Source organism: Chiloscyllium plagiosum, chromosome 1, assembly GCF_004010195.1.
Source record: "Chiloscyllium plagiosum isolate BGI_BamShark_2017 chromosome 1, ASM401019v2, whole genome shotgun sequence".
Lineage (NCBI taxonomy): Eukaryota > Metazoa > Chordata > Chondrichthyes > Orectolobiformes > Hemiscylliidae > Chiloscyllium > Chiloscyllium plagiosum.
In genome coordinates this window covers 74,618,513-74,632,218 of record NC_057710.1, presented here as the reverse complement: position 1 = coordinate 74,632,218, position 13,706 = coordinate 74,618,513, and the positions used below count along the sequence as shown (strand labels likewise).

The 13,706-nt window shown below is 39.3% G+C and overlaps 1 protein-coding gene across 3 annotated transcripts in view; it reads right to left on the bottom strand.

The window, feature by feature from the left end:
• Nucleotides 1–13,706, bottom strand: part of ipo11 (importin 11) — a 458,122-nt gene that overhangs the window by 399,281 nt on the left and 45,135 nt on the right. For all 3 annotated transcript variants that reach the window (XM_043689423.1, XM_043689430.1, XM_043689427.1), the window contains exons 3-4: nucleotides 4,704–4,804; nucleotides 2,682–2,754 (exon numbers count right to left, since the gene is read on the bottom strand). In XM_043689423.1, coding sequence (XP_043545358.1) covers nucleotides 2,682–2,754; nucleotides 4,704–4,804 — 174 coding nt within the window. The remainder of the gene's footprint in view (nucleotides 1–2,681; nucleotides 2,755–4,703; nucleotides 4,805–13,706) is intronic.

Here is a 13,706-nt window from a genome sequence, read left to right as displayed (position 1 = left end):
TCTCTGAGGCACTCCACAAAGTCTCTTTCTTGAGGTCCAATTTCTCAGCTCTATCCACACTGACTCTACATCTCCTGACTCTAGGTCCCCCGGCGCAAGGGACTGAATATCATCCCTTACCAGCAGGGCCACCCCACCCCCTCTGCCCATAAGTCTGTCCTTACGATAGCATGTATAGCCTTGAAAATTCATTTCCCAGGCCCTGTCTACTTGAAGCCACGTCTCAGTAATCCCCACAATATCGTAGCTGCCGATTTCCAAAAGAGCCTCAAGCTCATCCATCTTATTTCTAATGCTTCGTGCATTCATGTATAGTATTTTTAATTTGTTACTGCCCTCACCCTTCCCATCAACTCCTATTTCACTCAACCTTACAGCATGATCCCTTTCTGAGTTTTCTGCCTCATTGATACAGTTGTCTTTCTTGACTTCCCTTGTTCTAACTTTCCCTTCAATTTCCTTCTTAAACATCCAGTTTGTCCCCTCCCCCCAGCTACTTAGTTTAAACGTAGCTGTGTTGCAGTAGCAAACCTGCCTGCCAGAATGCTGGTCCCTAACCTATTAAGGCGCAAACCGTCTCTCTTATATAATTTATGCTTACCACAAAACATACCCCAGTGATCCAAGAATTTAAATCCTTGCTTCCTGCATCAGTTCCCCAGCCACACGTTCAAGTTCATTATCTCCCTGTTTCTGGCTTCACCAGCCCGAGGAACTGGAAGCAAACCAGAAATAACCACTTTGGACGTCCTGCTTTTCAGCCTTCTTCCTAGTTCTCCGAAGTCCCGCTGTAAAATGTTCTTCCTCTTCTTCCCGACATCATTTGTGCCGACATGTACCACCTCTGACTCTTCACCTTCGTCCTTGAGGATGTCCTGCACTCTGTCTGTGATGTCTTTAACCCTGGCACCAGGAAGGCAACACACCATCCTTAAGTCCTGCCTACTGCCACAAAAACCCCGGTCAGTTCCTCTCACAATGGAGTCCCCTACTACCACGGCTCTGTGCGACGTCCGACTCTTCCGCCCTGCCTCCACGCCAACTTTTGATTGACAGACCTGGCCGCCTCGCAGACCTGATTGTCCTTTATGACCTGACTGAAAGACTTTTCAATTCTGCATTTCCTAAACAAGTTGCATCTGCCAAGATCACAGAAGTAGCTGCCCATGTTTGATGATGCCTCTCTGCCTCCATATGCAAGAACATCAGACAGTCATCTGTACACCTGAAAACATCTGAACCCTTTCCCCTTCAAGAACGAAGACTTACTGGTTAAAAATGCTTATTTCCCAAAGTGAATTACTTTTTCACTTTTACCTCTGTTTGTGCACACACACACACACACGTTATCTATAGGGATAAACATTGACATTTTCATATTACAAAGTGCATTAACCAGTTTGGTATTTCATGGAATAAGTTTTGTTTGAAAATAAATCAATATATTAGTGCTCATTAAAGAAAGCTGGCTGATAGATCTTTATATTTTAAGTTTCATAAAAAATAATTCTATTGACCATATTAAGAGCCAGGTAAAATCATTAAATTGATGTTAACTAGAAAAAGACAGCACAGTCCTCACATCTAGGTCATAACAAAACAGCAATAAAAATGTAATTCTTCTCAATTAAATAATTACCTGGTCATTTATTAACATTGCTGGCAAGAAGGTTTTGGTAATGTCAATGTACAATATATTTGAAGTGGCAGCATCAAGGGATAACAATGGTAACAAACAGAGTAACTAGGCAATCATTTTGATTGATGTAATTTTAGTGTGACGTGTACTCAATACAAAAATACTGCAGTACAGTGAAAAATATATAGTATTGCCATACAAGGCACCATATTAGGTACAAGAACCTAGGTACAGAATCTCATAAAACAAGGAAGAAAGAAAGAACAAAGTTGAAAGTTAAACATAATCAGAGTGCAAAACATACGAAATAAGGTTAAAAGTTACACACTGCAGATCTTCTTAGTTTTAAGTGGAAAACAAAGAAATAAAGCTAAAAGGTCAAACATTGCAGTCTTTCTTAAATGCTTAGCTACAGTGGGACTGTACTTCAGAGAACCACCTTGAGACTGGAAGTCCAAGGCGAGGCCATGCCAAGCCGACAGACTGCCACATACAGCCAAAAGGCGACAATGCAGGGCCCAGAGACTGCCACTGATTTTTAAACCATCAGTAGCCAGCACAAAGCTATAGTGAATTAAATGTTCACCCAACATATTAGAAGCTATAATGTGAAACTAGTTATTGAAGAATATGACTTTTACAATCTTATATGTATTCACACACACATAAGCAGGCATGGTGATTGTAGTTACCAAGGAATCAGAAAAATAACAATATTCAACTATTCATATTCGCCTAGTTCTCTTTCTACACCAGGTATTTTGACTTAAGCGCTTCTGTATGTGTAGATATACGCAAACACATTACGAATCATAGAAATGTCACCATTTAAGATGATTGCAGCATACTTGTAATTTTGTATTATTTCTCATTTGGCCGAATGAGGCAGTCTTTACTGGCACAACTGTGAGATAGCCATTTATCACAATTTTCTTCCTCGCTTAAATGCTGACAAAATGGCAATGCAATTTCTTCCATGTAAAAGAAAGAACTGTCCCAAATAAATAATCCTTAGAAATCAGTGTGAAATCACATCACCAACCTGATTCACTGGTTCGTTAAAATTTGCAATAAGCCCTGCTCGCAATGAGGATTTTTCTTCTTCTGATATAGCACTGTAAAAAGTAAAAACAAATTGTTTTGACAGATAGCTGTAAATAACTCAAATAACGATGCAATAAATGCTGACGAAATACCCATATTATTCTTGAAATTATTTGTACTATATACAACATTTTGATTCTGGATTAGTGGTGCTGGAAGAGCACAGCAGTTCAGGCAGCATCCGAGGAGCAGTAAAATCGACATTTCGGGTAAAAGCCCTTCAACTGTATTCCTGATGAAGGGCTTTCGCCCGAAATGTCGATTTTACTGCTCCTCGGATGCTGCCTGAACTGCTGTGCTCTTCCAGCACCACTAATCCAGAATCTGGTTTCCAGCATCTGCAGTCATTGTTTTTACCTATACAACACTCTGAACATAGTACTAAAATGCTGATAATGATACACGTTTTACATGTGCAACAGTCGTCTGGTGATTTTTTTGACAATCTGCAAACCTTTCAGAAAAATCACAGCAAAAAAATTAAAACTTTTTCTTGATAAACAAGACCACCACTTTAACTTATCATTTCAAAAGCAAATCCTTATCCACCAATTCTTCTGTCCTCTAGGCTTCAGTCTTGAATTGGCAATATCATTTACTAACATGAAAGATTCCAAGGCTATTCGAAAATCAAATCTCGACAAATGCATTTTAAGGGACTCTAATGCTTTAACACACAGTAAAATCAATAAGATAAAATATTACAGTAGACAAATGACAGCAATACTTCCATGCTGCAGAAGAAAATATGAGGGGAGGCATATGAGGGGGCTGGGATGGAAAGTTTAACAGAATTGTCTCTCATTCCTCCACTTTAAGATCACGATTACTGCAATTAAGAATACCATGCTTAATTCTTCCACCGTCACCAATATAGAATTTCTTTTTTTTAATCTTTCCAAGGTCCTCAAATGAATGTGCCCTACCATAGGTACACTATTTCCACAAATCTGTGCTCAACCTCTTGTGCACGATTTTTGTCCTTTTCAAAGCAGCAAAATGACTTTTGCTGAAATTCACTGTGACTGAGTGAAGAATTCTCTCTACTCTTCCATCTTAGCCTTTCTGCAGAGGTTACTACGTTTGACCATGATGAGACCGGGGCAGTCAGGTTTGTGAATTTTGGATAGGAGGTAGAACTGGGCAGTACATTTTGTTATAGCTTTACATTTTGGAATCATCAGAACAATTTGCAAGAATACCAGTTCAAGGGGAAATTATTTCAAGAGGAAACACTTTTATTGCATATGGGAGAACGCTGATTGGTTGAGGCTTTGTCATGGAAAATGCATATATTACTGCTAACTGACAGTTAACTCCCAGGCTTTGCTTAAATTTTAAAGCAGGTAGGTTAGATCTGATTGATTAGGGCATTTTCAGGAAATTAACCAGTGAATGGTTGGCACTTATTTTGTTGCACTGTAACAGGTATGTTGTATGTACGTAATCTTTCCATCTGCAAAGAACAGAGCTTGTGTATGAATATATTATTCTAGACAGGGGTCAGTTAGCTCAATTGGCTGAACAGCTGGTTTGGAATGCAGTTTCCTGCACCAGCTGAGGTGACCATGAAGGACTCTCATTCTCTCCCTCTCCCCTCATCTGAGAGGAGGACAGTAGCCATATGGTCTCTGAGACTATGGCAATTTTACCCTTACACTTTAAGTCAGGGCACTGTTTAAAAATTAGTATTTGCCATTTTAGGACAGAGATGAGAATTCATTTTTCTCTTAAAGTAATTATGTAATTTTACAACTCTGCCTCAGAAAGTAGTGGTAGCAAAGTCCTTACACACTTTTAAGGCAAAGGTTCTTGTTAGGCAGGAGAACAAAAGGATATCATGGGTAGCTAGGAATGGGAACAGGAATGACAAGGAGCCTCTGCCTAATGATCTACTTCTGTTCCAACTTCCTACACTTATACACAACTCATTAGGCTAGGAAGAATAAGGAGTACTTACTGTGGAGCAATACGTCGCCAGTAACGATCAATTCCATTTTTGAAGTATAACACAGCAAGCCACCGTACATTTACATCTAATGCGTGATTAGTGAAGATATTCTGAAAGGTATAAAATAAATGAATTAATTTGTCTGAAGGACAGAGCCAGTGGTTTAAACTGTACAAATTAGAATTACGTGCAAGTTTTACATCAAAAATGTATCCTTCCTCTATTCTTAGTTTTTCACAGTTTTCAAAATCATCACACTGGGTTCAAGAACCAACAGCTTGCCATTACTTGCTGAGTTGGCTTTCAGATGAATTACATCATTCATCTATAAACTTAAATTGAGCCTGTCTTTCTCATACTGACAATCAATGTCTAAGTATAAAAACATTAAATTAGTAATTTCAGATACATTGTACATTTTCAGTATAAAGTCAATGCCTTTTTGTTTGTCTCTTTATAAAGTGTGGACAGAAATGAGGAAGAGCTGTTTAAAAACCAGTGTTTGAAAGAGAGTCTGTAGTTTTGAAAGCAAGTAACCTTGCAGTATATTCAACTATTATAGGGCAGCACGATGGCTCAATGGTTAGCACTGCTGCCTCACAGAACCAGCGTCCCAGGTTCAATTCCAGCCTCGGGTGACTGTCTGTGTGGAGTTTGCAAATTCTCCCCGTGTGAGAGTGGGTTTCCTCCGGGTGCTCCACTTTCCTCCCACAGTCCAAAGATGTGCAGGTCAGGTGAATTGGCCATGCTATAAATTGCCCCATAGTGTTAGGTACTTTAGTCAGAGGGAAATGGTTCTGGGTGGGTTACTCTTCGGAGGGTCGGTGTGGACTTGTTGGGCCAAAGGGCCTGTTCCCACACTGTAGGGAATCTAATCTAAAAAACAAGCATCAATTGTAGTGAGAGTTGCAGACAATTTGAGTCCAAAAGGGGCTCACAGACTCTTTTTTTTTTGTTGGCAACAAGTTGTTTAGAAATTTTCAGGTAACTGAACAGCTTGGACCTGCGAACAATTATTGAGAGCACTTAAGCAGCAGAAGGAGCTGGACAGCAAGAAGAGGTGCTGTTCAGTTCTTCCCCAGCTCAGGAGTAATCTCTCTTCTCTCTGTTGTCAAAATTCACTGTAAAGTTGAAGAAACCAGCTTATCTTTTCTGCACAATTTTTAGATTACCTACAGCATGGAAACAGGCCCTTCGGCCCAACAAGTCCACACCAACCCGCCGAAGCGCAACCCACCCAGACCCATTTCCCTACATTTATCCCTTCACCTAACACTACAGGCAATTTAACTTGGCCAAACCTGCACATTTTTGGAATGTGGGAGGAAACCGGAGCACCCGGAGGAAACCCACGCAGACACGGGGAGAACGTGCAAACTCCACACAGAGAGTCGCCTGAGGCGGGAATTGAACCCGGGTCTCTGGCGCTGTGAGGCAGCAGTGCTAACCACTGTGCCACCGTGCCGCCCACCAATTTGTAAGCTGTGACATTTAACTGCTAAGTCAGAGACATTTTATAACTGTACCAGCCACACTGATCTCTCAACAACCAGTCAATGCAACCAGAGAAAAAACGACACAAGAAAAGTGCTGGTCAACGGAAAAGACATAAGGATCATCTCATGCCTGGCAACAAAGATGACTGAATTGTGCGGACAGTTTCTCCCCTCTGTCCATAATCTCTTTCACCCTGCCTATGTGAGTGCGAGTGTGTTTTTGCTTGCATGTGAGTTTGTGCGTGAGAGAGAGATTAAAAAGAGATGACCAAAACTGCCTATTTATTCTTCCAACTAAAATCAATAACCTCACACTTACCCACATTATGCTTCCATCTGTCAAACTTTGGCCATTCACACAACTATCCATGTCTACTTGTAAACTTCTTTTTTCTTCATTCAAACTTCCTTTCCCAGTTATTTTAATGTCACCTGCAAATTTGCCTATTGTACATTCTCAGAGAAAGTGAGGACTGCAGATGCTGGAGATCAGAGTCAAGAGTGTGGTGCTGGAAAAGCCCAGCAGGCAGCATCCAAGGAGCAGGAGAATTGACATTTCTGGCATAAGCTCGATTCCTGATGAAGGGCTTATGCTGAAACGATGATTATCCTGCTCCTTGGATGCTGCCTGACCTGCTGTGCTTTTCCAGAACCACACTCTTGATTATTGTACATTCTATCCTGCATTCAAGTCATTAGTATAGACTGTAAACAGTTGGAGCCTGAGGACCAAAGTTTTTGGCACAAAAATTACATCAGCAGGACAATTCATGTCCCTACAGGCAGAATGAATACCGATTTCCAGTTCCAAGCATATCAACTATGTCAACGATATGGTACCATTGTGGTTGCAGGAGATGATGCTTCTGAATTGCTTCCTTAATTATCTATCATTGTATCTCTACTTACACAGCCTTAGTTTCCCAGTTCCTTGAGCTATCTTGGTTTCATGCCCTTATTATTGCTCATTTAAGTTTAAAATTCAATGAGGACGATTGCCAATTACATGTACTTTTACAATGAGATCATCAATTAATTGTACACCACCAAAGCAGCGTTGCCTGCTCCATGTTTGGATCAAAAACATTTTCCTCCAACAAACTGTGCTGAAAACACTGTATGAATTCACCAGGTTACCTTTACCAACCTGAATTTTTCAATCTAATATAAATTAAACTCATTAACAATCATCGTCTTGCCTTTCTCACGTGTCCCCAACATTTCATCTTATATTTCCCGAATCTGCAGTGTGGTTATGAGGCCAATAAACCACTCCCTAAGGTAACTTCTTACCTTTAGTATTTCTTATCTCTACCCTAAATGATTCACAATCCTCATCAAGAACAAAGGTAATCTATTATACTGATGCCATCTTTAATTAAAAGAGCTATACCTCCAACATTTCCTTCCTAAATGTGACATATACTTGAATTTTCAAGTCACCATCTTTTTATGTTGTAGCCATGTCTCTAGTTTGGCTATCTGATCATGCACTCTGAGTAAATTTGTGCTATTAATTCATCCAAATGGTTATGAATGTCATGTGCATTCAAATAGAGCCTCTTGTTCTGTCTTTTAACTATTTTTCTAACCTCTGGCTCTTATCAGCTTCTTATTAACAAAAGCAAAACAGCAACAAAGAATAATGACATTTGGAATATAATGACTAGTATTCACATATTGTAGATGATCATAGAATAGCAAACCATAGAAATTTCTTTTTCATGCTTTTAAAAAATATTATTTTATATGCTAATGACATTGAAGACAACAGTGGAGTACTTCACAAGTGTTCACAAAGTGTTTCTGACTACATCAAAATATCTTCCAGTTTATAGGAATCCTTGGCTTGTGACCAACGAAGTTGGTGGAGAAGGCTCATCTGGGAACATGCAGAGGCAAAGGCGAGGCTTCAGAGTCAGCGACTTCCAATAACTTACACACCTAACCCAAATACCATCTGCTTAGTATGTGACAATGTCAGCAAATTGTGCATTAAACTTATTAGACATCTCAGAACTCAACAAACCAGAGAGGAAGCAAGTTATCTTTAACCTCAGGGGACTATCCAGGAGAAAATACATCTAATGGACTGCAGTGGTTCAAGGAGACCATACACTAGCAGCTCCCCAAAGGCATTAGAGGATGGGCAACTAATATGGTCTTTGCCAGGAATGATTCATGATACAATAACTGTAAAGATAGCATCTTTGTATTTTACTGCATTTTTGATTATGGACTGAAATTAGAAAAAAAAGTTTTAAAATCCAAGAATTAGAATTATAAAATCCCTACCCATCGAATTCACACCAACCCTCTGAAGAACACCCTGTCCAGACGCACTCTATCCCTGTAATTCTGCATTTCCTGTGGCTAAACCACCCAATCTACTCATCTCTGGACACTATCAGCAATTTAGCATGCCAATCCACCTAAGCTGCACATCTTTGGACTGGGGATGGAAACCAGAGCACCCGGAGGAAACTGATGGAGACATGAAGAGAATGTGCAAACTCCACACAGATAACCACCTCAGGGTGGAATCAAACTAGAATCCCTGGAGCTGTGAGGCAGCAGTGTTAACCACTGAGCTACTATGCCACCCACAGTGCTTAGCCTTAGGAAATGAATTTCTGCAGAGTTGTCCTGGGCGAAGATGGTGGACTCTTTCTATGTGACAAATATGACTCAACCAGTGTAAAGTTTTTCCGCCCTAATTCACATTGACACTAGATCTTATAGGGCTGTTTGCACGAGTTAATCAAGTAAGGTAGTACTGATGCAATGAACCATTACTCTAGGTTCAGCTTTTGAAAGCACCACTTTTGCCAATGTTAGGATCAAGAATGAATGCAGAAATCATATCATGGTACAGAATTTGGCGATCATTGTTAACTCAGAACCAGAAGCGATGCGGAAAATAAATTAAGCATCCAGGGTCAATGAATGGGGCAGTGGTGACTCATATCTAGAGATGTTTGGTAAAGATATCAAATATGAAGTTTGTCCACAATGCACATTTTTGCAACGGAGGGACATAAGCTTTGGCAGTTCATTCGGGAAAGGTGCAATGAATGAATATGAATTCAGATTCATAGCAAAGCAGCATGCAACATCAGACCAATAGAATCTTTTGCAGATATCACTGTATTTTATGAAAAGTCCTGTGATTTTTACAATTTGAAATCTTCTTACTCCACCCTTGACTGTGGATGCATGATGATGCCACCACTTGTACAGGCTGTGATACTGGTAAATATGCTTGTAGCATGTTCTGATGACATCATTGTCACTTGGAGGAGACAGTCTGAATGCATCACTGGTTACTGTTACGACATGGCGGTGAACCTCGCTCTTAATTAAACCAAATACCCAGAAAAGCTCACCTCGCCTTGTAATCTGTTAAATATGAATGACAGAGAATTCCCAAATTCCAATATTTAAAGAAAGTAATATCAATTTATTCTTTAACTCTAAAAATGAACATTAAACAACAACTATTCACAACTCTAAACCTCCCTTTCTCTTAACTGCTTATTACCTGCCTCCAACTCTATAACACTATACTGTTCCAAAAAAACTCTTATTAAAATTACATCAACTTAATTTCCAAACCATACAGCAACTGTCGTCTTCGATATCTGTCTTCTTCCAGTTAAAGATCTCCCTGGGTCGTCTACTTTCTTTTTACTATGAAGATGTTTCCTAATAGAGTGTGTTCCTAATTTATTGGCTCTTGACAGTTGCTCAGTCTGACTTTCAAAATGACTGCCTTTTTTATATCCCGATCATTGGATCATCTAATTGGTTCAATGTTGGCAAAACAATAAATTCAAACTCGATTGGGTTTTAGTATCCTGGGGCATAATTTAAACTAACTGGTTAAATTTGAATTGTTGTCAAAACAGTAACCCATCGATTTCACAGCCAAATGTTAACATATTTTCAATTTTCCAATACACTCAGACTGTTAGTCATATAACACATCTACTTGTAAGCCCTCAGTTTAGAACAGCATTCACTCTCTCTTAAAGGCACAGTACATGCCTTCAAGTTCATAACATTACAGTGTGAGATTCCTTTAATTTGACAGGAATTAGTGTTTTACAACTGTAAAATGTTAATTCTGTTGTGGGACTATAGAAGTTGAGTACAAGTAACATCAAATGGACGACTGAAGTAGCAAAATGTAATGTTCTCCACAGCCAATTTTTGTGGCAGGTTCATTTACTGCCAATGTTGAAATGTGAATTTATTATATATAAATTGATGTAAAATCATAAGTAGTGGCCTCTTAATTGTTATATGCCACGTGGCAGAAAAGTTTTGAAGTGCTTTGAAGAATGCCTTTCAATGTGCACAGTGCAGACTTCTAACTGTTGTGCTCTGTCAGCTAAGCTTTCAATTGAAAGAATTCTCCATGAAAAATGTTAATAATCTTGAAATCGTTACCTGTAAACTCCCATAGTTTGCAGAAGGCATGAAATCTAGATCAACACTTTTCAAAAATCCTTCAAAACATTTGGAATTTGAAAACAAAGTGGAATAATTCTTAGTATGCTAGTGACCTATGTATATTATTTTGTGAGGGATTTGATAGAACTGTATTTTCATCTCATCAGTTTCAAAAGTGATTGCAAGTCTTAGTCTAATTCTCAACAGGCATTGATTATCTTTTAATATGGTGCTTTCTTTCAGAATGGAAGTTGCCATCACATTTATTCTCAATAGTATTGTATTTGATTATGGCTGTTTAATTGCAATGTTAACTCATGGAATAAAAAGTAGGCCATAAGCTCAATGAATAGCAAAGCAGGCTCAATTACATCATCGCTGATCTGCATATTATATTCATCTACCTGATTTGGATGTGCCCTTATATTACCTGTATCTGACAAAAATCAATTACAGTTTTAAAGTTTTCTCAATTGACCTAGCTTCATCCACCTTTTGGGGGCAAGAATTCCTAATCGCCTTACATCTTTTGACTAATTGTTCTTACTGAGGTCACCCTTAAGCAGCTAACCAGAATTCTGAAGTTATGCTCCTTCAACTGGACGACCCAAAGTAGTTTATCTCTATCCACCCAATCAAATTCATCAACTCCCTTAAGTATCTCAATTATCATCACTCTGACTTATTCACAAAAATTGATCATTGAACATTGCAGTACTTGCACTGGAGATTACCAGTAGACTTAAAGTCGGTTGATGTACAATTGAGTTCAAGATTCCTCGCTTTGACTGAACTTTTTTGGTCTTGATTTCTTTCGACACCCGCCAACTGTAAGCAGTAATTGAGTTTTGTTTGCATTTTTAAGCAGAAGGTTAGAAATACTTACGGCTGTTCTTAGAGCTGCGACTGACACTAGCCCACACACTGGGATGTCAGGCCACTAATGCAGTGCTGTGGTTCTTTTTTGAACCTTTTTTTGCATGTTCCTCATACATTAGAAGGCCAAAGCATCTATGATGCAATAAGAAGCTTTCCGGTAGGGTTGGGTGGATAGATGAGGAAGAGTCAAATCCATTATTATCTATTCCTGTTACATTTGCTTTCTCTTTAAAAATTCTTTTCTGCTTCGGTTTCTCTTTGTAGTGTTTTCCTTAACAAGCTATAGGTCTGACATCCTCTGGGTCACACAATGAATTTTACCAGACTGGGTTTACATCTGCAATTACATTTTGGCTGTTATATTTCAGGTTGATGACTCTTTGGAGTTAAAAAGTTAATAAATGTCCGTGGTACGTTGGGGTTCTGATCCGTTGTCATGAAAATGGGGTGATGTGAGATTGGGGAAAAGGACAGTGGTTGTGGTTGTTTATGAATGATTGAAATTAAGGAGGTCAAAAGGTAGAAATTGGAATAATTAAATTTGGAGGTGACAAAAGCAAATCAATTTTTCTTGTTATGCCCCACTGGATATTACGTTGGAAGTCAGGTCCCACTATTGCAAGTCATCACAAACATTAACACTTCTTTAAAAAATACGCACAGTTCCACAATTTACCTATCTTTTAGACCCAAGTTGATAGACCACTTGGACCAGTTTTCTGTACATAACAAGCTTTTTTCACAACTAGATTCTAACTGCAGACAACAATTATGATCCATTGATATACAAATTTAAATTCTGACACAAAATAAAATTGGAGAAAATGAGGACTGCAGATGCTGAGATTAGAGTCAAGAGTGTAGTGCTGGAAAAGAACAGGTGGTCAGGCAGCATCTGAGAAGCGGGAGAATCGACGTTTCGGGCATAAGCCGAACTTCATCAGGCTTCACCTCTGAGAGGCTTATGCCTGAAAAATCAGTTCTCCTGCTCCTCGGATGCTGCCTGACTTGCTATACTTTTCCAGCATCACACTCTCGTCAAAATAAAATGGGTAGATTGAAGGGAGAGAAAGATTGGGAATGCAGTTCAATAGTTCTTGTCCGTAGAGTTTGCAAAGATGAACCTTTTGCTGATCAGATTGCTGCTCCCTTTCCTTCTTTCCAGACACTTTCACTTTTTTGCACAGGGTATTCGTTCACATTTGTAAAGGTTTCTGACTTAGTAATTAAAAGTCACAGCTTCCAGAAACATAAGAAGAATTAAACTGCCTATCTTCAGGCTTAAGATGCTTTTTGTATTGCAGAAGGAAACAGCTCCTTCCCATTCAGAGTTCGAATAGCTTTTGATCCAAACACTTATACTCCCAAGCTGTTCAGCTAGGCGATATTCAATCACATAACTATTGGCAGGTAGGAGGCCTTTGTCATTGATAATTTCACAGATCAAGTAATTAAATATTATGATTTGGAGGTGCCGGTGTTATAGTTTCCAAATAAATGTTGCTGGCCCAATCTCTATTTGTATGCAGCCTGTAACAAAGCTTTTCTCACAGTTTGAAGCAATCGTTGTGTAAACAGCATTTACAATGAGTGTACACAACAGCTTTTAAAAAGTGCAGTAATCCTTCAAATCCAAAGATATGCAGGTGGATTGGCCATGCTAAATTGTCTATAGTGTCCAGACATGTGCAGGCTAGGTGGATTAGCCTGGGGAAAAGCAGTATTACAGAGGGGGCATGCCATTTTCTAGACATCTACCTGTACTAGCCCTTTTCTATATACATGCTTAGAGTAGGTCAGAAATTGGGAATTATTTGATCAGTAACTCATTCTTGGCTCCTTTCAGCCTATTCACAAGTCAAAAATGTGACTGAATTGGCGCAGTCCTTCAGGTGACACTCAAGATGGTCAACACCATTCAGAACAAAGCACCACCTGATCAGCAGTCCATTCATCACTTTAACATCACTCTCTTTACCAACAACAAACTGTGACATACACCGGATTCTGGATTAGTGGTGCTGGAAGAGCACAGCAGATCAGGCAGCATCCGAGGTGCAGTAAACTCGACGTTTTGGGCAAAAGCCCTTCATCAGGAATAAAGGCAGAGAGCCTGGAGGGTGGAGAAATAAGCTAGAGGAGGGTGGGGGTGGGGAGAAAGTAGCATAGAGTACAATAGGTG